Source organism: Melospiza melodia, unplaced genomic scaffold (assembly GCF_035770615.1).
Source record: "Melospiza melodia melodia isolate bMelMel2 unplaced genomic scaffold, bMelMel2.pri scaffold_32, whole genome shotgun sequence".
In the NCBI taxonomy this organism is placed as follows: Eukaryota; Metazoa; Chordata; class Aves; order Passeriformes; family Passerellidae; genus Melospiza; species Melospiza melodia.
In genome coordinates this window covers 9,716,553-9,738,280 of record NW_026948638.1, presented here as the reverse complement: position 1 = coordinate 9,738,280, position 21,728 = coordinate 9,716,553, and the positions used below count along the sequence as shown (strand labels likewise).

Below are 21,728 nucleotides of genomic sequence, written 5' to 3'. Positions count from 1 at the left end.
GCCCCTTGGGACCATGCGGCTCAACAGAGCCACAAAGATATCCTTGGTTCCACAAGGCCGCACAGTGTCACAGTGGCCCCTTGGATCCATGGTACCCTGCAGAGTCAACATGTTCCCCTTGGTTCCACAAGTTCCTACAGTGTAACAGATTCCACAAGGGCCTGCAGTGTCACCATGGCCCATTGGTTCCACAATGCTCCCCAGTGTCACAATGGTCTCCATAGGAAGGAAACAAGTGAGCAGTGGTGCAGGGGCAGATGAGAGGCAGTCACCAGAGGCCAAGTCTAGCCAGACTTGACTGTACAGGCAGATTTTGTCTGGGAGTAACCCTTGCATATAGAGAATTTTAGATGCAGAATCTCAATTTTGGCCATGGGTGCCTAGACAAGAAAGACAGTTCTTTCCCATAGGAATAAAACCACAGAGCCCCAGTGCTTCATGGTCAGATGGGAAGTGGCCCTTGACATGTCAAATTCAGTGGGACCTGTCAGACAGCACCCATGAGTCCAAACCAGGCAGATGTGTTCCATGTTCCCTTGACTTCATGGATCCTAACACTGTCACAATGGTGTCCTTGATTCCATGAGGTCTGGCAACGTCACAATGGCTTCTTGGTTTCATGAGCCCCAACAGAGTCACAAGGGTCCATTGGCCCCATGCAGCCCCGCTGTGAAACAATGGCTCCTTGTTTCTATTTTAAATCAATCACAATCAAACCACAGTTCGATCATTGATCCTTGCTTCCATAGGCCCCCTGAGCTGCACAATGGTCTCCTTGATTCCCTGATGCCTGGATTCCACAGTCTCACCATCGTTTCCTTGGATCTCCATTGTCACAACTAACCCATGGTTCCATGAGGTTCTGTAGAGTCACCATGGTCGCTGTCAGAGGGTGGATGAGATCAATGTCCTGAGACACCTTGGGATGCTCAGAATGCCCGTGTGGGGCCAGGGCTGGGTCAGGCCTTGGTTTGTGGTGGGACAGAGCCCCGCCCCCAGCCCTGGCCTGGCAGAGCTGTCAATCACACAGCAGGGGGTGATGTTAACCCAGCTCTGATTGGCCCAGCTGTCAATCAATCACACACTAGCAGCAGGGGCTACCCTGGCTCTGATTGGACAAGCAACTGCCAGTCCCACCCCAGGGGCGGGCCCATGAAGGCCCAGGGGATTTAAAGCCAGAGCACGAGGCCCAGCATCTGGATCCTGCTTTCTCCTTGGGTTCCTCTGTTAGTGATGCTGGAACCTGAGCTGTTGGTACCTATGTGTGTGTTTTTTTATGGATCTTCTGTCTTTCTGTTCTTCTCTAGTTCTTCTCCGTCAAATCCTACTTACCTGGAAAATTTTTGGGTAACTTCACATGTTAAGGATTAATAGATTTTAGATTAAATGTGTGGGAATCCAAGGCATATGGAATATTTCTGTCTGCTCTGAGGGGTCCTGACCCCCAGAGAAACACTGCCTTTCACCTTCACCCATGGAGAGGACTTCCAGGAATTTGAGAACTATTAGAATTTTCCGAAGTGTGACATAGTTTAGAGGGTATTATGCTATGTTCCTTGGGTGAGAAATTTAGGTTTTGGGGTTTTTAATATGGTGTAGAAAGGCAGCAAGATGGAGGAATTGGGGTGTAGTCCCTGTCATCTTCATCTACTCCATTTTCTGCAGTGTTGGTGGCACAGGGTGATTGGTCAAGGAAAGCACAGTGCAGACATTATGTGGACAGTCAAGGGATGAGTTATGTGTAGATAAGTAGAAATAATACACGTTTTAAGAGTTGATTGGATGAGACAACTTTAAAAGGCCTTGAAACTGTACATTTTAGAGCCATTTTGAGGTGTTTGTTCCAGCATTCTGAGCCTCCCGTGGACAGCAATGCAAAACTTTAGATAAGATAACAATAAACAAGAAGCTGAAGACTGAAAAAGTCCCATGCACTTCCTTTTACCTGGCAGAGAACTGCTACAGCAGGATTTCCCACATCGAGAGAGCCCCCAGAAAGGCCCAACATAAAACAACCATCAATACCTGGTGCCCTGACAATGTTTGAAATAAGTAGGCTTTTTTCCATAAAGTTGTTTACTGAAGGGTGTTGTCTTAATTAGCCATTCATGTGAAATGTGTTGATAAAATGACCAATGAGGTCCACCTGAAGATGTAAAAGTCGATGTTTGAATAAATGGGTAGGTTTTAGCCCTTAGCCTTCTGATGTGAGTCTGTCTCATCTCTGACTAAGTGGTGATATGTGGGGATCTGTGGGGGCTACGGGGGATCCTTTCTGCACTTCATGATCCAACAGGAGCTTCTCTAATATTAAACTTTGCCTGAAGTTCCCACTGTGCCCATGACAGGAACCCCTGTGAGTGTCTGGGATACCCTGGCTCTTTGGCAGCCTGGGGACTCCTGGGATGTCACTGGGGAGCTGCCGTGAGTGCCTGTGACAGATCGGTGCCTTTGCAGCCCAAGGTCCCCTGGGATGTCACCATGGAATGCCTGTGACTGCCTCTGACCACAGGGCTCTTTACCATCCCCAGAAAGTCCTGGGAGGTCTCCATGGAGCCCCTGTCTGTGCCTGTGACATTCCAGCTCTGGAACAGCCTGGAGACTCTTGGAAAGTCCCCATGGAACACCCTGCTGCTATGGTCAGTTTCCATGGTAACCATCACCAGCCTCCTGTTCCTATGGTCAGTTTCTAGGGCAACCATCACCAGACCCCTGTTGCTATGCTCAGTCCCTTGGCAGCTCCATGGAGACCCCATGCCAGGGGTGGTTGCCATGGACACCAGCTCAGGCCTGCAGCCAGAGCCCGTTGCCATGGCAACCATTGGCAGCCCCATCCCCAGGCTCACGGGATCCCAGAACCACAGAATTGGCTGAGCTGGGAGGGACCCATCAGGATCCTCCAGTCCAACTGCTAGCCCTGCACAGGACACCCCAACAATGCCAGCCTGGGCCTGGCAGCGCTGTCCAAACGCTGCTGGAGCTCAGAGAGCCCTGGAGCTGGGACCCTTCCCTGGGGAGCCTGGGCAGGGCCCCAGCAGCCTCTGGGCAAAAACCTTTTCCTGACATCCAACCGGAGCCTGCCCCGACTCAGCTGCAGCCGTTCCCTCCACTCCTGTCCCTGGGCACCAGAGGCAAGAGATTCCCACAACCCCAGCCAGGGACCCGCTCCCAAGGCTGTTGCCATGGCCACCAGGGCTGGGACCAGCTGGGATGCTCGGTTTCCATGGGCCGGGGTTCAGGAATGGGATTCTGCAATTTCTTGCTCTTCCTAAAACCACGCTGCCCTCGCTGCCCTTCCACCTCCCATGGAAAGCACAAAAGGCAAAGATCCTAAGCTGGGATAAGAACCATTTATTGGGAACAGCAATGAGATAAGGAACAAACAGGAACAAAAACAATATTGATAACAGAAGGGATAAGTAAAACTATTTGCAGAGAAAACTAAAACATCAACAATTGACTCTTCACGGCAATGTATTTCCTCCTGTCTGCAAAGGACACCCTTCTCCCTGGGGTGAGAAAGAGTCTCTTTTCTGCCCCTGGCAATGACCTGAGGTAGGAGTGAATGTAATGACAGGGCCATAGCCAGACCCTCATGTTCTTTCATCCCACATAATGTCATTGGCAGGGGCAGGAAAAGGGACAGGTGTCTTCCTAGCATGGATCACAGGGAACATGGATTACCAGGGCTCTTTCCAATATGGGTCCTCCAATGAGGGATGAAGCTGGAGCTGGGCATGAAGCTCTTCTGCTGTTGGGGCACTGACAGAACGTCCCTTACCGGTGCTTCCATTGGTGACTGGTCAAGTCAGAGCTCTGGGTGAAACTCTTCCCACACTGGGGACACTTGTAGGGCCTCTCCCCGGTGTGGATGCGTTGGTGGGTCACAAGGGTGGACCTGTAACTGAAGCCCTTCCCACATTCCCCACACTCGGAGGCCCATTCCCTGGTGTGGATCATCTGGTGGCTGATCAGGGTGCTGCTCTGCCTGAAGCTCTTCCCACACTCTGAGCACTTGTGGGGATTCTCCCCATCATGAAGCTGCTCACGAACCACCAGCTCTGTGATCTGGCTGAAGCTTTGTCCACCTTCCTGGCTCAGGGTGGGTCTTTCCTCCTCAGCGCACCCTGGGCTGGGTTTTGAGCCCCTCTTCCTGTGGAATCTCTGGGGATTATCCTCCTAATTAAATTCCTGGGCCATGGAGCTGCTCAAAACGACCTCCTCCTCCAGGTTCTGCCATGGGGATTTGTCCTCCCTGGTCTCCATCCTCAGCTCCTTCTCTGGGGGAGGAAGGACAAGGAGAGGATGGGATTTGCCCCCATGCCAGAGGGAAATGGAAGGAGATCCCCACAGCACATCCCTGGAAGGACGGCATTGGCAGCAGGGTTGTCCTGCAGCCAGGGGCCGTGCTGGGCTGGGAGATGGAGCAGGAGAGAGGGGGAAAGGGGCAATGACTTCCTCCTCAGCTGCCTGGGTGTGCTGGGGCATCTTCCTCTTCCTTGCAGTCTCTCCCTCCATCTGGCTAAATTTTAGGAAAGGGAAATTCTGTTTTGGGAGGAAAACAAGAAATGAGCACACTAAATTTTGTACCGAATTGAAGGCAAACCAGGGGGAGAGTCTAAGTCAGAATTCCAGTTCAAAAACAAAATTAGGATCAAGGCAATGATACAGAAACACTGCCTTAAACTGACAGAGTCGGGATATAACCTGACACCATGTTGGTCAGGGTGGTGGCTGCAGTCCTGTTGGAGTGATGAACGTGATTTTGTCCAAGAAGTGATGCTGTAGAAGAATCTGGTCTTCCTCTGAAGGTCCAGTGGTGGTTCTGGAGCTCTTGTCCTCTGGCAATCCAGTAGGCAAGGTGCTGCTGGTGTTGCCAGCCTCAGCTTATATCCAGGTAGGAATTCTTGGATCCTCCCACTGGGCGGAGCATCCCACAATGGGATGATTGAATTTTATCAGTCCTCCAGTGACACTCAATGGCCCATTCATAGAAGATATCTCCCATGGAGGGCGTTATCAGGAGTGAGTCATGGAAGAGATAAAGAACACTGCCCCACCTGCTTATAGCAGTTGATGAACATGGGGATTGAAAACATGCATTTGGTTACATCTTGCATTGCAACCTGAAACACTGGGGTAATCCCTGCTCAGGGGGTGAGCACCACCACCCTTACCCAAACTGGCTCAGGTGTAAAACCCTCACCACGGGAAGGCCACACACACAGGGGACAATGTCACAGTTGGCCCTGCTCCAGGTGAGGCCTCTGTCCCTGTAACTCCCTTACTCTCCCCCCTTTTCTCTTTCTTTCTAACTCTCTCTCTACCTCACATTTACTGTTCAATAAAATCCACCTTGGATTTGGTCTTGTTAGTATCTTAATTGGGGCAGAGGAATCTCTCCAACAATTTTCTTAAGCAGATTGCGACATTAGTTTGCCATAGTGGGTTCAGAGCACTGTTGTCTGACCCCAAGTGCCTTTGACAAGAGCATGGTTCCCTCCTCTGAGGAGGTTATGGTTCTCTCTGGAGGAACTCTTGGAAACTTGGACACAGCTTCCTCTGAGCACCTTATGGGAGAACTGATGAGGAAAATGGCTGTTAGAGGTGGCCAGTGAAAAAGAAAATATTTTGTTGTCTTTCCTTGAAAAGTTTGTTAAAATCACTGGAGAAAAGGGAGCAAATGTTACCAGCGAGACTGACAAGGTTCATTCACCCCATGGTGAGGAAGACAAGGCTCCTAAAAGTCCAACAAAAAGCGCAATTCCCAAGTAACTAGTAGCTAATTCCCAAATAACTCTGGAATTCACAGGCTTGGGTTCTTTGCCAAATGTGAGAATCATTATTCTCTTCATCCCTGTCACCTTTGTGACAACTACACAGAGTTTCCCCTTCCTTTTATTAATCTGTATTGGGCCTAATTTCCACTTTTCTTTTATTGGAACCTGCCAGCAGCTGAGCTGGAGCTGTGCAGGAACCAATGACATTTGGAATTGCCAGAGAATTTCTTCTATTGTCAGTTTATTCCTGTTTGGGATTTGTTTGCATTTCCATCACATGTGACTCTCGAGAAAATCAAATATTCATCAAAGTATTTTATGTAGGATTAAGTTTGATTTATGCCTAGTTTATTTTGTCCAGTGCCCTGGGGATGCTCAAGGGGTCTCTGTGCCTCTTGCCCTGGGGGACGCTCAGGAGGAATTTGTTACGATTGTCCCTGTCCCTGTCACCCTAGCCCATGCCCTGGTAGTGTCCTTGTCCCTGTCACCCCAGGCCATTCCCCAGGGGGTCTCCATCATTCTCACCCCAGGAAATGCCTGGGGGGTCTCCCTCCCTCTCACCCCTGTGCCAGGGGGTGCTCGGGGCAGTCTCTGTCCCTCTCAGCCCAGGGGATGCTCAGAGGTCTCTGTCCCCTCACCCTGGAGGATGCTCGGGGGGTCTCCATCCCTCTGGCCTCAGGCAATGCCTGTGCAGGGCTGGGGACCAGGGGCTCTGTGTCCCTCTCTCCGCTGAGGGTGCTTGGGGCTGGGGGGGCTCTCTGACCTTCTCACACCTGGGGAGGCCGGGGGGATCTCTGTCCCTCTCAGCCCTGCTGTGACCCCACCCAAACATCATCAGGGTCAGAGGGACGGAGACACCCCCAAACCCCCAGAACGGCAGAACCTGGGATTTGGTTTAGGGCTGAGGATTTAGGAAGGGGCTGGAATTCGGGCTGGGCTTGGAGTTGAGGCTGAGATTTGGATTAGAGCTGGGATTGGGGTTAAGGCTAGACATGGGATTGGCTTTAGGGCTGGGGTTGTGATTGAGTCTGGGGCTAAACAAGTTTGGCACTGGGATGAGAATAAATACAGAACTGTGAGTGTGTCTAAACATGGAGTGAGATTGAGACCAGGATCAGGGTCAGGTTTGGGACTGAGCTCACCCAGAGCGGAACAGGGGGGAATGTCACTGCGGGATGTCCCTGGCATTGTCCCAGCCCTCCTCAGGCACCTCCACACAGGTGGGGCAGCTGGGTGCTCCAAGATCCAGGTGCTCCCACTCTCCCACCTCAATATGAGGTGAGCATTCCCTGAGGGCAGTCCTGACTTTGACCCTTGGGGCTCTGATATCAGCTGTCACATCCCTGTGGGAGCAGCTACAGACAGGAGGAGAGATTTCCCCCCCACCTAATTCAAGTGGAAAGATGAAGCCCAGCTGCCCTTTTCTTCTGGTGCCTTCTCCTCTCCTTTTGGCAAGGATGTCAAACTCACCAGAAGCAGGAAAATCCCCATTCCCTGTGTCCTGGAAGGCTCGGGAATGCCCCTCTGGGATCCATGGCACACACTCCCAGGGGCTGGAATTCCAGTTCCCTGCCAGGAAAAGATGTTCCTGCCCTGGAAGGAAAAGCACTCAAGAAGGAGCCAAAAGCCAAGTGGAGCAAGATCCTACAGTGATGTTTCACTGCCAGCCTTCATATCTTCACCCATGGTTGTTGTCGGTCCTGGATTAGGAATTAAATCAGGGCAGGGTCTTTGGTGGGAGCTGCCCTGGGTCAAGGGAGATGCTGAGAGAGAAACAGAGCAGGCAAAGAAAGGTAGGAGAGAAAGGAAGGCACAAACACAATCAGCTGAGAAGGTGGCACTCTGAAAACAAACCAGAACTGACTGAAAAGGAATATGTCAGAACGAAATAATTTTGCACAATTTATTTACTATCAAAACACAATTTCTTCCCATTCTCACAAACCTCTTGCCATTGTCATTCAGCAGAGCTATCAGAAAATTCTTCGCTCTGAGTGGATGTTCCAGGCTGCAGCTACAAGGAAACAGGGAATGGGAATTTTCCTGCTCCTGGGGAGTTTGACATCCTCAGCTGAGGAGAGGAGGAGGCACCAGAAGAAAAGGGCAGCTGAGCTTTTTCCCGCCACAAGTTCAGCCCTTCTGGGGCTTTGGGGGTGTCTCTGTCCCTCTGACCCCAATGATGTTTGGATGGGGTCACAGCAGGGCTGAGAGGGACAGAGACCCCCCCGGCCTCCCCAGGTGTGAGAAGGTCAGAGAGCCCCCCCAGCCCCGAGCACCCTCAGATGTGAGAGGGACACAGAGCCTCTGGTCCCCAGCCCTGCACAGGCATTGCCTGAGGCCAGAGGGATGGAGACCCCTCTGAGCATCCCCCAGGGTGAGGGGACAGAGACCCCTGAGCATCCCCTGGACTGAGAGGGACAGAGACTGCCCCGAGCACCCCCTGGCACAGGGGTGAGAGGGAGGGAGACCCCCCAGGCATTTCCTGGGGTGAGAATGATGGAGACCCCCTGAGGAATGGCCTGGGGTGATAGGGACTGGGACAAAACCCCTAGGGAATGGTCTGGGACAGGGTAAAACCTCCCGAAGCACACCCCAGAGTGAGAGGCACAGAGGCTCCTCGATCAACCCTGGGCACCAGACAAAGTAATGTTGTTTCTTGTCAGAAATCAAAATTAATCCTAGATAAAATGCCTTGAATTTGCGTTTCCCACAAGTCACTTGTGATGGAAATGCAAACAAATCCCAAAATTTTATAAACTTACAATAGAAGCTATTTTGTGGCAAATCCAAATTCCATTGGTCCTGCACAGTTCCAGCTCAGCTGCTGGCATATTCTGATGAAAGAAACGTTGAAATTAGGCCCAATACAGATTATGAAAAGGAAGGGGAAGCTCTGTGTAGCTGTCACAAAGGTGACAGGGACAAAGAGAAAAATTATTCTAATATTTGACAAAGCCTCCAGCCTTTGAAAGAGAGTGACAGGGACAGGGACCTCACCTGGGGCAGGGCAAGTGTGACATTGTCCCCTGTGTGTGTGGCCTTCCCAGGGTGGGGGTTTTACACCTGAGCCAGTTTGGGTAAGGGGGGTGGTGCTCACCCCCTGAGCAGGGATTACCCCACTGTTTCAGGTTGCAATGCAAGATGTAACCAAATGCATGTTTTCAATCCCCATGTTCATCAACTGCTATAAGCAGGTGGAGCAGAGTTCTTTATCTCTTCCATGACTCACCTCTGATAACGCCCTCCAGGGGAGATATCTTCTGTGAATGGGCCATTGTGTGTCACTGGAGGACTGATAAAATTTGATCATCCCATTGTGGGATGCTCCGCCCAGAGGAAGGATCCAAGAATTCCTACCTGGATATAAGCTGAGGCTGGTAACACCATCTGCAACCTTGCCTACTGGATTCCCAGAGGACAAGAGCTCCATAACCACCACTGGACCTTCAGAGGAAGACCAGATTCTTCTACAGCATCACTTCTTGGACAAAATCACGTTCATCACTCCAACAGGACTGCAGCCACCACCCTGACCAACATGGTGTCAGGTTATATCCCGACTCTGTCAGTTTAAGGCAGTGTTTCTGTATCATTGCCTTGATCCTAATTTTGTTTTTGAACTGGAATTCTGACTTAGACTCTCCCCCTGGTTCACCTTCAATCCGGTACAAAATTTAGTGTGCTCATTTCTTGTTTTCCTCCCAAAACAGAATTTCCCATTCCTAAAACTTAGCCAGATGGAGGGAGAGACTGCAAGGAAGAGGAAGATGCCCCAGCACACCCAGGCAGGTGAGGAGGAAGTCAGTGCCCCTTTCCCCCTCTCTCCTGCTCCATCTCCCAGCCCAGCATGGCCCCTGGCTGCAGGACAACCCTGCTGCCAACGCCATCCTTCCAGGGATGCACTGAGGGGATCTCCTTCCATTTCCCTCTGGCATGGAGGCAAATCCCATCCTCTCCTTGTCCTTCCTCCCCCAGAGAAGGAGCTGAGGATGGAGACCAGGGAGGACAAATCTCCCGAGCAGAATCTTGTGGAAGAGGCCATTTTGAGCAGTGCCATGGTGCAGAATTACAGCTGGGAGGAAATGCCTCAGAGATCCCACAGGAGTAGGGGCTGCAAACCCAGCCCAGGGTGCTTTGAGGAGAGAAGACCCACCCTGAGCCAGGAAGGTGGACAGAGCTTCAGCCAGAGCACAGAGCTGGTGGTTCGTGAGCAGCTTCATGATGGGGAGAATCCCCACAAGTGCTCAGAGTGTGGGAAGAGCTTCAGGCACTGCAGCACCCTGATCAGCCACCAGATGATCCACACAAGGGAATGGGCCTCCGAGTGTGGGGAATGTCCGAAGAGCTTCAGCTGAAGCTCCGCCCTCATCACCCACCAACGCATCCACACTGGGGAGAGGCCCTATGAGTGTCCCCAGTGTCAGAAGAGGTTTCAGACCAAGTCCAGTCTCCTCTAGCACCAGCAGATTCACACTGGGGAGAGGCCCAACGAGTGTAAGGAATGTGGGATGAGCTTTAGCCAGAACTCTAACCTGATCTCCCACCAGAAGATCCACACCAGGGAATGACCCTATGAATGTGGGGAATGTGGGAAAAGCTTCGGGCAGAACTCTGACCTGATCTCCCACCAGAAGACCCACACCAGGGAACAGCCCTATGAATGTGGGGAATGTGGGAAGAGCTTCAGGCAGAAGTCTCTCTGGAGCTGCCACCAGAGGATCCACACTGGGGAAAGGCCATACAAGTGTGGGGAATGGGGGATGACCTTTAGTAGGAGGCCCCAGCTGATCATCCACGAAATGACCACATGGGGAGAAGCCCTACAAGTGCCCTGAGTGTCAGAAGAAGTTTCACACCAGTTCTCATCTCCTCCAGCACCAATGGATTCACACAGATGAGAGACCCTTCCGCTGCCCTGACTGCGGGAAGGGCTTCAAGCACAACTCCACCCTCATCACCCACCGGCGCATCCACACTGGGGAGAGGCCCTACGAGTGTCCCCAGTGTGGGAAGAGCTTCACCAGCAACTCTCACTTGACCAGACACGAACGGAGTCACCAGTAAAAGAAACCCTGCCCATGCCCCAACTGCAGGAAGACCTTCATGCCCAGCTCCAGCTTTATCCCCCATGGGAGAACCCATGTTGGGAAGAGCCCTGCTGATCCATGTTCCCTGTGATCCATGCTGGGAAGACACCTGTACCTTTTCCTGCCCCTGCCAATGACATGATGTGGGATGGAAGAACATGAGGGTCTGGCCATGACCCTGTCATTACATTTACTCCCACCTCAGGTCATTGCCAGGGGCAGGAAAGGGACTCTCTCTCTCCCTGAGGAGAAGGGTGAAATTTCCAGGCATGGGAAATTGTGGCCAGGAAGACCCAGTGAGTTGTGTTTAATTTTCCCTGTAAACAGTTTTATTTATCCCTTCTGTTATCAATATTGTTTTTGTTCCTGTTTGTTCCTTATCTCATTGCTGTTCCCAATAAATGGTTCTTATCCCAGCTTAGGATCTTTGCCTTTTGTGCTTTCCATGGAAGGCAGGAGGGCAGCGAGGGCAGCGCGGTTTTAGCAAGAGCAGGAAATTGCGGAATCCCATTCCTGAACCCCGGCCCCTGGAAACCGAGCATCCCAGCTGGTCCCAGCCCTGGTGGCCATGGCAACAGCCTTGGGAGCGGGTCCCTGGCTGGAGCTGTGGGAACCTCTTCCCTCTGGTGCTCAGGGACAGCAGTGGAGGGAACGGCTGCAGCTGAGTCGGGGCAGGCTCCGGTTGGATGTCAGGAAAAGGTTTTTTCCCAGAGGCTGCTGGGGCCCTGCCCAGGCTCCCCAGGGAAGGGTCCCAGCTCCAGGGCTCCCTGAGCTGCAGCAGTGTTTGGACGGCGCTGCCAGGCCCGGGCTGGCATTGTTGGGGTGTCCTGTGCAGGGCCAGCAGTTGGACTGGAGGATCCTGATGGGTCCCTCCCAGCTCAGCCAATTCTGTGGTTCTGGGATCCCATGAGCCTGGGGATGGGACTGCCAATGGTTGCCATGGCAACGGGCTCTGGCTGCAGGCCTGAGCTGGTGTCCATGGCAACCACCCCGGCATGGGGTCTCCATGGAGCTGCCGAGGGACTGACCATAGCAACAGGGGGCTGGTGATGGTTACCATGGAAACTGACCATAGGAACAGGAGGCTGGTGATAATTGCCTGCTAAGGATCAGTTTTGTCACAGGCCTTCCGAGGTGTTCCATGGGGACTTTCCAAGAGTCCCCAGGCTGTTCCAAAGCTGGAATGTCACAGGCACAGACAGGGGCTCCATGGAGACCTCCCAGGGGATTACTGGGATGGTAAAGAGCCGTGTGGTCAGAGGTAGTCACAGCCATGGTGACATCCCAGGGCACCTTGGGCCGCAAAGGCACCAATCTGTCACAGGCACTCATGGGGGCTCCCCAGTGACATCCCAGGAGTCCCCAGGTAGCCAAATAGCTGGGATGTCCCAGACACTCACAGGGGTTCCTGTCATGGGCACAAAGGGAGCTTCAGGCAAAACCTTTATTCCTTTATTGGAGAAACTTCTGCTGAGACATGAGGTGGAGAAATGACACCTAACAGCCACCGTGGATCCTCAAACCCCTGCAGGGCCCCTAGACTTCTAAAATTCCTTCAAAGAGAGGAGACTTGAAGCGGTTGGGTCCAATCCCAGCCCCAGACTTTGTCAAAGGTGTTAAAGATTAGACAGGTGGAATTGAACTTTAATGCAATTTTCCCCCCAGCATTAAAGATTGAATACCAGATAAATTTATATAAATACAGCTCTGATTTATTCTGATCATGATTAGACAGAATGGTTCATTCCCACCACAAAGTAAATGAAAAAAGGAGTTATTGTTGCAGTCTGAGGTGGTCTGCACACAACCGTCCCCAAGATTTTCTTGTGCCAATGGGTAGGAACCACGAGAGCACCAGCACATAGACACAGACAGACACACACACAGACACACATACACACAGACACACACACACAGAGAAATGCTGAAAGTGTCCAGGGGCCAAAGACAAAAACAAAGGAGAGTCCAGGGTACAAATACAGGGAAAGAGGGGGCAGAGTAGAGCACCGGGGATCCAATGCTCTGAGGGTTCAGGGGCGGTACACATGGAAGGGACCAATAGTAAATGCCAGTGTGGATGGGCAGGGTTACACACTAGTGGGAAAACAGGGAAGGGAGAACTCACCAGAACATGAACATATAAGAGTTAAACGGGTAGAGAAGGCCAAGGGACAGTACAGAACTGGGAAAAATTAACATAGTGCTGCAGAGCACCATGGGGAAGCCTCTTTCCTCACCCTGAGCTGTGAGGAATGCCCAGAGCCTACAGTGTGTCTCTCCAGGCCATTTCTGCTGGCTTTTCCCTGGTAGGCTCACAGGTTTGCACAGTTGTGCAGTGTCACAATGATCTCCTTGGCTCTGCAGCCCTGCTGTGGCTGCTGTGTAACAACGGACCTGTGATACCATGAGGCTCCATAGTGGCACCATGGTCCCTTTGGTTCCACAAGGCCGTGCTGGGACATGATGGACCCTTGGTTCCATGAGGGGCCTGGCTCCCACAGCCCCTCACAGGGCCTTAAGTTCTCTCCGAGTTCCCCATGGCCCCTCATGGCCTCTCAAGGCCCTTCATGGCCCCTCATTGTTATGAACAAAAATTCGGTTAATATTTTTTTGTGAGAAAAAGTTACAAAAAGGCAGCCAGAGCACTGTAGCTGCCGAAGTTCTGCATGTTTTGTTATTGTAATCACGGGTCGTTGTGGCTAATCGCTCCTTTTGTATTAGCAGAGCCTTGCCCGAGGCTAAGTTATACCTTTGCCAGAATAGTGAAGACACTTGAGAAGGTGGGGGGGTTATGCAAAGTGACTCCAAGACCAGCATTCTGTGTGGGTCCCCCGCTCCGAATGTACTGAGAAAACCCCAAAAACAATGAGCCAAATAAGAGTTGAGAGACTGGAGTGATGTCTGGATGCGAGGAGCGGAGTGCTGGGCCTGCAGAGGTGCTGGAAGCCTTCATTGTTCCTCACCCTGTCTTTGAGAGCCCCCGGGCCAGGTCTGGGAGGAAGCGAGACCCAGACCAAACCAACATCTGGTGGGGACACCACGCCCTAAAGGCTCCCACGAGGACCGGATCCCCCAGCTCTGCCCCTTGTGGACAGAGCTGTGCATATCCTCCTCCTCTGAGTCGCCCTGGGAGCCACGACAGGGACTGCAGCCCTGCCGAGCTGCCCAGTCCTGAGCTGATCACTGTTAATAAAGGCATTAAAAAGGAGAAGAAGTCTCCTGGCCCTGTTTATTTCACTCATGACAGATGGCCCCTCACAGCCCCTCACAGCCCCTCTCAGCCTCAGGCCTGGGGCTCCACCCAAGGCAGGAGAACAGGTTGGGCCCTACTTGTTCTGCTTTCATTTCAGTCCCTTCACAGCCATGAGTGCAGAAAGGCTGAAATGGAGGCTTTCCCCAGAGTTTCCCTCAGGGTTAACTGCGGGCTGAAGCTCTGTGCTGGCCCTGGCCCCAGCGCCACTATCCCTGCAGCCGCCAGGCCTTTGCTGTTCCCCCGTGTCCGTTCCCTGTCCCCGAGTCCCGCCCGGCTCTGGCAGCAGCAGCAGCCGCAGCGCAGGGGGCGCCGGCCCGGCCCAGCCGGGGCTCCCGGCCAGGAGCAGCAGCAGCGCCGGCCCCTTCCCGCCTGCTCCTGCCTCGGCTCCCAAGGGCTTTTTCCAGCTCAGTTCTGGAGCAGAGCAGCCAGCACCCACACACAGCCCTGACTGCTCAGGGCCTGCCTGCGCTGCCCCGAGCCAGCCCTCAGAGGAAGAAAGGATTGGGTTCCAGCACTGTTTCCAGCTCTGTTTGACTCACCCTGAGGTGACAGGAAGAGGCTGCTGGTGTATTACAGCAACCTGAGTGGGTCGCTGGGGTGGTGAGAGAAAGACGAGAATCTTATTTCTTGATCAGAAGGCTGGATTTATTGATATATGATATATAATACATTATGACTATACTAATAGGAATAAAGAGAGAAGTTGCAGAGCTGCTAAGCTAAGCTAAGAATAGAAAGAAAGAATCTATAACAAAGTTGTGTCCAGGGACTCTGTCCCCAGCTTGCTCCTGTGATTGGCTCTTAATTATAAACATCAGAACATGAACCAATCACAGGTGCATCCTATTGCATTCCACAGCAGCTGATAACAATTGTTTACATTCTCTTCCTCTGGGGCCCTCAGCTTCCCAGAAAATGCAGAAATCTGAAAGAAAGTATTTCTGTGAAAAAATGTCTGCGACACTGGTGCCTTTGCCTTGGGAACTGCAGATCATGGCTGCTCTTGGCCCTCTTCTGCTTGCCACCTGAATTTTATCCATAAAAATGCAAGTGCCTCTTTCAGTTGGTGCTACCCACGGTGCTTTCATGACAGTGAAGTCAGTATTTTTGTCACAGGCATAAAGATCAGCAGATACTGAAATGCTCACCAGCCCCTGAACACTAAGATGAGGGGAATTAAAGCCACACAGGCCACATTTGCAGCGCTCAAATACAGCCGTGTTGCTGGCGTTGTTGAAATAGAATAAGCTGACAGAGGCTGTCACAGAATTTGCCTCCGCAATGTGGAATTAAATAAAAAAATCCACCAGGAGAAACAGAAACCACAACTTCTCGACTCGCTTCATTGCTCCTTCTCAGCAGCAGGAAACACAGATGCCCAGAGGTGTTTTGCACTGCTGCTGCCCCCAGTTTGAGCCCAGGCTCTGCCCAGTCCCAGCGGGAACCTGAGCCCAGCCCAAGGAGCTCAGCGCACGTGGGGCCAGGCCCAGAGCCCCGGGCACGGCCGCCCACTGCGGGGCAGCAGCGCAGAGGGAATGTCCTGCGGCCAAACCTCCTGCTCCTGCCACACAGTGCCAGCCTTCTCCCCCTCCTCCTTCTCTCCCAGCACGGCACAAATTCCAGCTTGGAGGAGGCTGCCCCAGAGAGGGCTCCAGCTCCTGTTCCAGCCTGAGTGTCTCTGCAGAGAAACAGGGCATCTTTCAGCCACTTCCACAAGCTTACGCTTCTCACTTCATAGGGAATCTGGGATGCAAATGGCCTTGCTAAGAAAGCCAAAAGATGAGGGAATGGATTAGTAATTATTAGAAAAATTTACCCTTCTTCCAGGCAAGGTTCACTCGGTCATTCCCTGCATTTCTCCTTTTCAGATTGTTTCAGTCAGCTACTCTGAGAGGCCCATCTTGTTCTGGTACTTATCATGAACTGATTGTGCTCTTGATTTATGCACCAAGGCACCAGATGTGGAATTCAGAAACAAACTCCCTCTGTCAGAGCATTTTCACATTCCAGATAATTTTCAAGATGTCCAGTGACAGGTTGGAACGATCATCACACAAGCCTCCACTTGAGGCTGCAGGCTCTGGAGATTCTTTCTCTGCATTCAGCCAGGCTTGTATTCCCTAACAATTCTTTGTACCACCCCCTATTTTCTTAGCCTAGAAAAGCAACAATGAAAACCTTACCCATAGCACAACTCCCCAGTCCACCAGGAAAAGAAAGGACAAGTTGTCAAGTCCTCAAAACTTTTGTCCTGTTTTGCTGCAAGAGTCCTGCTGCACACAGTGTGGAAAGCCAAGAGAAGCTGCAGTTGGTGGCACATCTTGTGACAAGAGCTCAACCTCATTCTCCAGGAAAGGTTTCTGAGAAGAGCAGACAGGATCACAGAGAAGATTCCTGGAAAACTGAACCAGCATTCCAGAAGTGAAATGAAAATGGAAAGAAATAATCTGAAATGTTTTCCTCAGTTTATTTCTATGCTCCTCTTTTCCATCTTGCAATACTTCTCCATGCCATGAGTTCTAAATGCATCTCACCTCTAAGATCAATAACTTAGCGAGTTTTAGACACACTAAAATACCATGACCAGCACAGTTTGCCTTCCCCTGTTTTTGTTGGAAAGCAATGCTGGAGACACAAGTGCAGCGCTTGGGTCAGGCACGAATCCTGCAGGCAGGGAATGTGCCCCGGCAGTGTGTGACCCTCAGCAGGGACAATGCTCAGCAATCCTGCAGGCAGGGAATGTGCCCCGGCAGTGTGTGACCCTCAGCAGGGACAATGCTCAGCAATCCTGCAGGCAGGGAATGTGCCCTGGCAGTGTGTGACCCTCAGCAGGGACAATGCTCAGCAATCCTGCAGGCAGGGAATGTGCCCTGGCAGTGTGTGACCCTCAGCAGGGACAATGCTCAGCAATCCTGCAGGCAGGGAATGTGCCCCGGCAGAGTGTGACCCTCAGCAGGGACAATGCTCAGCAGCGTTGCTGCGCTCGGTCTCCATGGAACCATGCCAAGACCAGCTGCTGAGCTCAGAAGCCATTGCAGCCCCCGCCCTGCTCCAGAGCCCCTTGGCAGGGTGGGCGCCTGCCCCGGCTCTGTGTGCCAGGAGCCGGCAGCGCTGGGTGCAGGGAGCCCAGGGAGGGCACAGAAACGCTGGGTGAGAAATGCTGGGGCACAGCGAGATGGGTGAGTGCAGCCGGCCAGGAGCAGCACGCCCTGGGGGCACAGCCTGCAGGACAGATGGCCAAGGAGAGAAAACATCTTCTCAGGAGGGTGGAGAACAAAATTTAGTTGCAAACTTCAGAGAATGAGGTACTTGGAAAATTTTAAATAGCATTGAATTGCAGTAAATCACTTCATAAAGCACTGACTTAGCAAACTCTAACCTGTCCAACTTCAACTTATCCAGATTTCGAGAAGATGAAGTCAGGAGAAGAGAGAGAGGGAGACAGAGATCCACAGTCAGTCATGGATCTCAGCTGCTGTGAGCTCTGGGGCTGTGGGATGTGTCAGTGTCACACCCGTGTCACAGCCAGACCTGCTCTGGTCCCTCTCTCAGGTGGGGTTTTTGGGGTGCCAGGGGCTTGGCAGCCACTTTGGGGCTGGGCCAGAGGCTGCAGTGGCTGGGGTGGGGCAGTGACCACCCCACCTATGCAGAACTCTCCCTGCCCCCAAACACACTGGAGATGTGTGGGGCTGTTCATCATTTCTCTGCTCTCCAGCACCAAGGCAACAGACTCTGGCTACAGCTCTGAGCTCGTGCCCAAGGCAACCACCCCTGGCAATGGGGGTCCAAGGAGCTGCTCTCAGGAAAGACCCCCAAGAGCTGGGGAGTGCCCAAAACTGCCTAAGAAACATGAGATACTCCAAAATCTCTTCAGGAATGTGGATTATTCAAGAACTCATTCAGTAATGGGCTCCCCTCCCTTCATCATCCCCAAACTTTGGCTGTCTCATTCCAGACCCCAGCCCACCTCCCCAGTCAATCCCCAACCCATCCCACCCCTCCTGGACATCAACGCCCCCTTCCCAAGCCATATGTTCCCCCATTTCCCACCTCCCAAACCCCATCCCACCCATCCTGCCCCACCTAATGCCCATGTCAAGCCTCCTGATTTGAAGGCCACTTTGCTCAATCCCCTTCCAACCCCATTCCACACCAAAGAGCTGTGGAATCAAGGAATTTTGGGGTGGGATTGAGTAGTTTTCAGTGGCATTGAGGTGACAGATTAAATCCTCTTGTCTCTTTTAGTGCCAAGAAAGGGAAACAAGTACATCAAATACCCCCAAATTCTCCCAATTATCTCCCTGAATCCCAGATTGCCCTGAAACACAAGTAAAAAGTGAGGCTTTAGATGCCCTTGATGAATTTATTGAGTTTTACCCCAATTTTCTCTGTTTTAAAGAGATGAAGGTGAATCCAAAGAAAATTAGGGTCAAAAAAAAAGAAAGTCCAGCCGCCTTCCCAATGCAGATCACCAGGAATGTGGATGGCCAGGGCTCTGACCAACGTGGGTCCTCCCATGGGGGAAGAAGCTGGAGCAGTGCATGAAGCTCCCCCTGCAGCTGGGGCACTCACAGGGCTGCCCTTACCGGTGCCTCCGTTGGTGTCGGGTAAAGAACGAGCGGTCTGAGAAGCTCTTCCCACACTGGGGACACTCGTAGGGCCTCTCCCCAGTGTGGATGCACCGGTGGGTGACGAGGGTGGATTTGTGCCTGAAGCCCATCCCGCATTCAGGGCAGCAGAAGGGCCTCTCCCCTGTGTGAATCCGCTCATGTACGAGGAGGTGGGTGCTGGTGTGAAACCTTTTCTGACACTGGGGACACTCGTAGGGCCTCTCCCCGGTGTGGAACCTCTGGTGGACAACCAGGTCAGATCTGTGGCTGAAGCTCATCCCACATTCCGAGCACTCGTAGGGCCGTTCCCCAGTGTGGATCCTCTGGTGGCAGATCAGGTTGAATCTCTTCCTGAAGCTCTTCCCACACTCCAAGCACTCATACGGCCTCTCGCAGGCATGAAGCTGCTCATGGGCCACCAGCTCTGAGCTCTGGCTGAAGCTCTGTCCACCTTCCTGGTTCAGGGTGGGTCTTTCCTCCTCAGAGCACCCTGGGCTGGGTTTGCAGCCCCTCCTTGTGCGGAATTGCCGGGGCTTTTCCTCCACATTGGGTTCCTGCACTGTGGAGTCACTCAAAACAGCCTCTTCCATGAGGTTCTGCTGTGGGGATTTGTCCTCCCTGGTCTCCATCCTCAGCTCCTTCCCTGGGGAAAGAAGGACAAAGAGAGGATGGGATTTGCCTCCGTGCTACCCGAAAGGGGAAGGAGATCCCCCCAGTGCATCCCCAGCAGGACAGCGTTTGGCAGCAGGGTTGTCCTGCAGCCGGGGGCTGTGCTGGGCTGGGGGATGGAGCAGGAGAGAGGGGAAAGGGGCACTGACTTCCTCCTCACCTGCCTGGGTGTCCTGGGCCATCTTCCTCTTCCTCCAAGCCTTCTCCTCCTCCATCTTGCCAAGGTTTGGGAATGGCAAATCCTGGTTTGGGGAAAAACAAGGTGTGAATGCCTTGGGTTGGAGATTCCTCCCACCCAAGTCCATCACTAGAAGTCATCTGGTGCCCATAAAATCCTTCAAAAATCAAGAGTGAATCAAAAAAAGCCACCAGGATTTTCCAATTTCCAGTCTCTGGGGTTCTGGTGGTCCTCTGTCTCAGGGCTGTTGGAGATCCCATGGGCACTGGGGATTCCCCCTCTCTAGGGTCCTGCTTAGGGATGCTGGGGGGTTTTGGGGTCCCCTTCTCCAGCCTCACCCCAGTCCTGTCACTAGGGGCTCTCCCCTCTTCCCACCACCCTCTCCTGGTTTAGGGCAAATTTGGGAGAAAATCTCCAAAAGCGTTTCCTCTAGAAAGCAGATTCAAGCGGCGCCTCCTCCAACCAGATCGAGAAAATATTTCCATGGAGAAAAGGGGGAAAACCGGTTTATTTAACAGGCAAAGCATTCACCAGCACAAAAAATGAACAATATTAAAAAATAAAACCTCTTGCCGCTCCAAAAGAGATTACAAACTCAGAAAGTCCCTCCGTGGGCTGTAGCTCCGCTCACTCAGTCTCTTATCAGTCTCTTATCAGTCTGTTAACGGCCCCTCCAGCACTGGAACTGCCGCGGCCCAGGCTCAGCCTGGTGGGCCACAGGTGTGTGCTGCCAGTGGTGTTCTGGGTGTTCAGTGCAGAGCAGCTTTAAACAGCTCCAAAGAAAAAGAAAAACCACAGTTGGGGGAACTTCTCTGCCTCAGCGAGCTAAAACTAACTAAAAGCAAAGGAGAGCTCTGTCCTGCTGTCTGTCCAACTGCAGACAACTGATACCTTAGGTTTTAAATTTTTCCATTCTGTTTTGATGTGCAGCTCTTAGCTTTATGTTAAATGTTACTGGGATCTTTTCACAGGGTGGTGAAGACAAAACAATCCTGTTCTAGCTGGAGATTCAAGGACAATCTCTTAAAACTTCAGGCCCAAAGCATAAACAATGTGAAAAGAGGACAGCAGGCATGCAAGCAAGGAAGATGCAACTTCATAATTTGAAACTATTAATTGAGCAGTTAACTTCTATATACAAATGGACTAAAACTTGTTTAAATGTGAGATCTCATGACCAAGCCCTCTTTTGCTCCCATCTTGGAGCCATCCAGGCAGAGCCACAGCTGTGGCTCCTCTGCTGCCAGGGTGTGGCCTTTGAAGGCACTTCAATAAAAATCAACTTTATTCCTCTTAACTCCATGTGGCCTCTGTTCCAGCTCCTTAAGGCATCACAACAGTCCAGGAGCCGGAATGTGGAGGAGTGAGTGAAGTGTATGAAAACAAACTGCAGCTTTTTCCTCCTCCCCTTCGCTCTCAGAACCGGCCTGAAAGGTGCAGAACTCATTTCTGGGCTAAACAGACCGATGGGGTACGAGCATCATGAAGTCACCCCAGGACACGCCCCTGTCAGGGTCAGGGGGTCCCGTCCCCGCCTCATTTCCGGGCTGCCGGGGGTCCCCCAGCTCCGATATCGCCCCTTCCCCTCTCCCCGCCCCGGGGGTCTCCCGTTCCACAGCCCCGGCTCTCACGGGGATCCCCAAAACCAATGTCCCGCCCCGTCGGTACCGGGCCATCCCCATGTGGACCCCCGGGACCCTCCCGAGGGGCGATCGCGGCTCCTCTCCCCCCGAAAAAGCTCCTCTTGGGGAGCCCAGAGATATCCGGGGCTCGAGTCCGGGATCTGCCGGCTCTGAACACTCTCCAAAAAATCCTCCCTGAGACCCCTGGCTGGAGCCGGGGCGAGCTCGGCCTCCGCCCTCACCTGCGGCTCGGGGCTGGGGGCGATGCTCCCGGGGCAGGGGGTGCTGCAGGCTCGGCGTGCGGGCGCTGCGAGCGCCGCCATTCTCCCGCTCCTGCTCCTCCTCTCCCTCCTCTTGCTCCCGCTTTTCCTCCGCTGCCAGCCCGGAACCCCCTTTCCCACCGCTCTGCCCCGCGGCCCCGCAGCACCGGCTGCTGGGTGGGGGAGCCCCCGATCGGCCCCAGGGCTGGGCAGGGGCTCGGGGACCCCCCCGGGGCGGATCCGTCCCCCGGCCCGAGCCCCAAATTCCG

General features: G+C 52.8%; 1 protein-coding gene across 1 annotated transcript in view; it reads right to left on the bottom strand.

The window, feature by feature from the left end:
• The window catches only part of LOC134434161 (zinc finger protein 501-like), a 75,978-nt gene extending 56,350 nt beyond the window's left edge, over positions 1-19,628 (bottom strand). Inside the window, exons 1-3 of the mRNA XM_063182844.1 lie at positions 19,560-19,628; positions 18,762-19,373; positions 3,801-4,088 (exon numbers count right to left, since the gene is read on the bottom strand). Coding sequence (XP_063038914.1) covers positions 3,801-4,088; positions 18,762-19,373; positions 19,560-19,614 — 955 coding nt within the window. The 5' untranslated portion in view covers positions 19,615-19,628. The remainder of the gene's footprint in view (positions 1-3,800; positions 4,089-18,761; positions 19,374-19,559) is intronic.
• Positions 19,629-21,728: the final 2,100 nt, after the last annotated feature.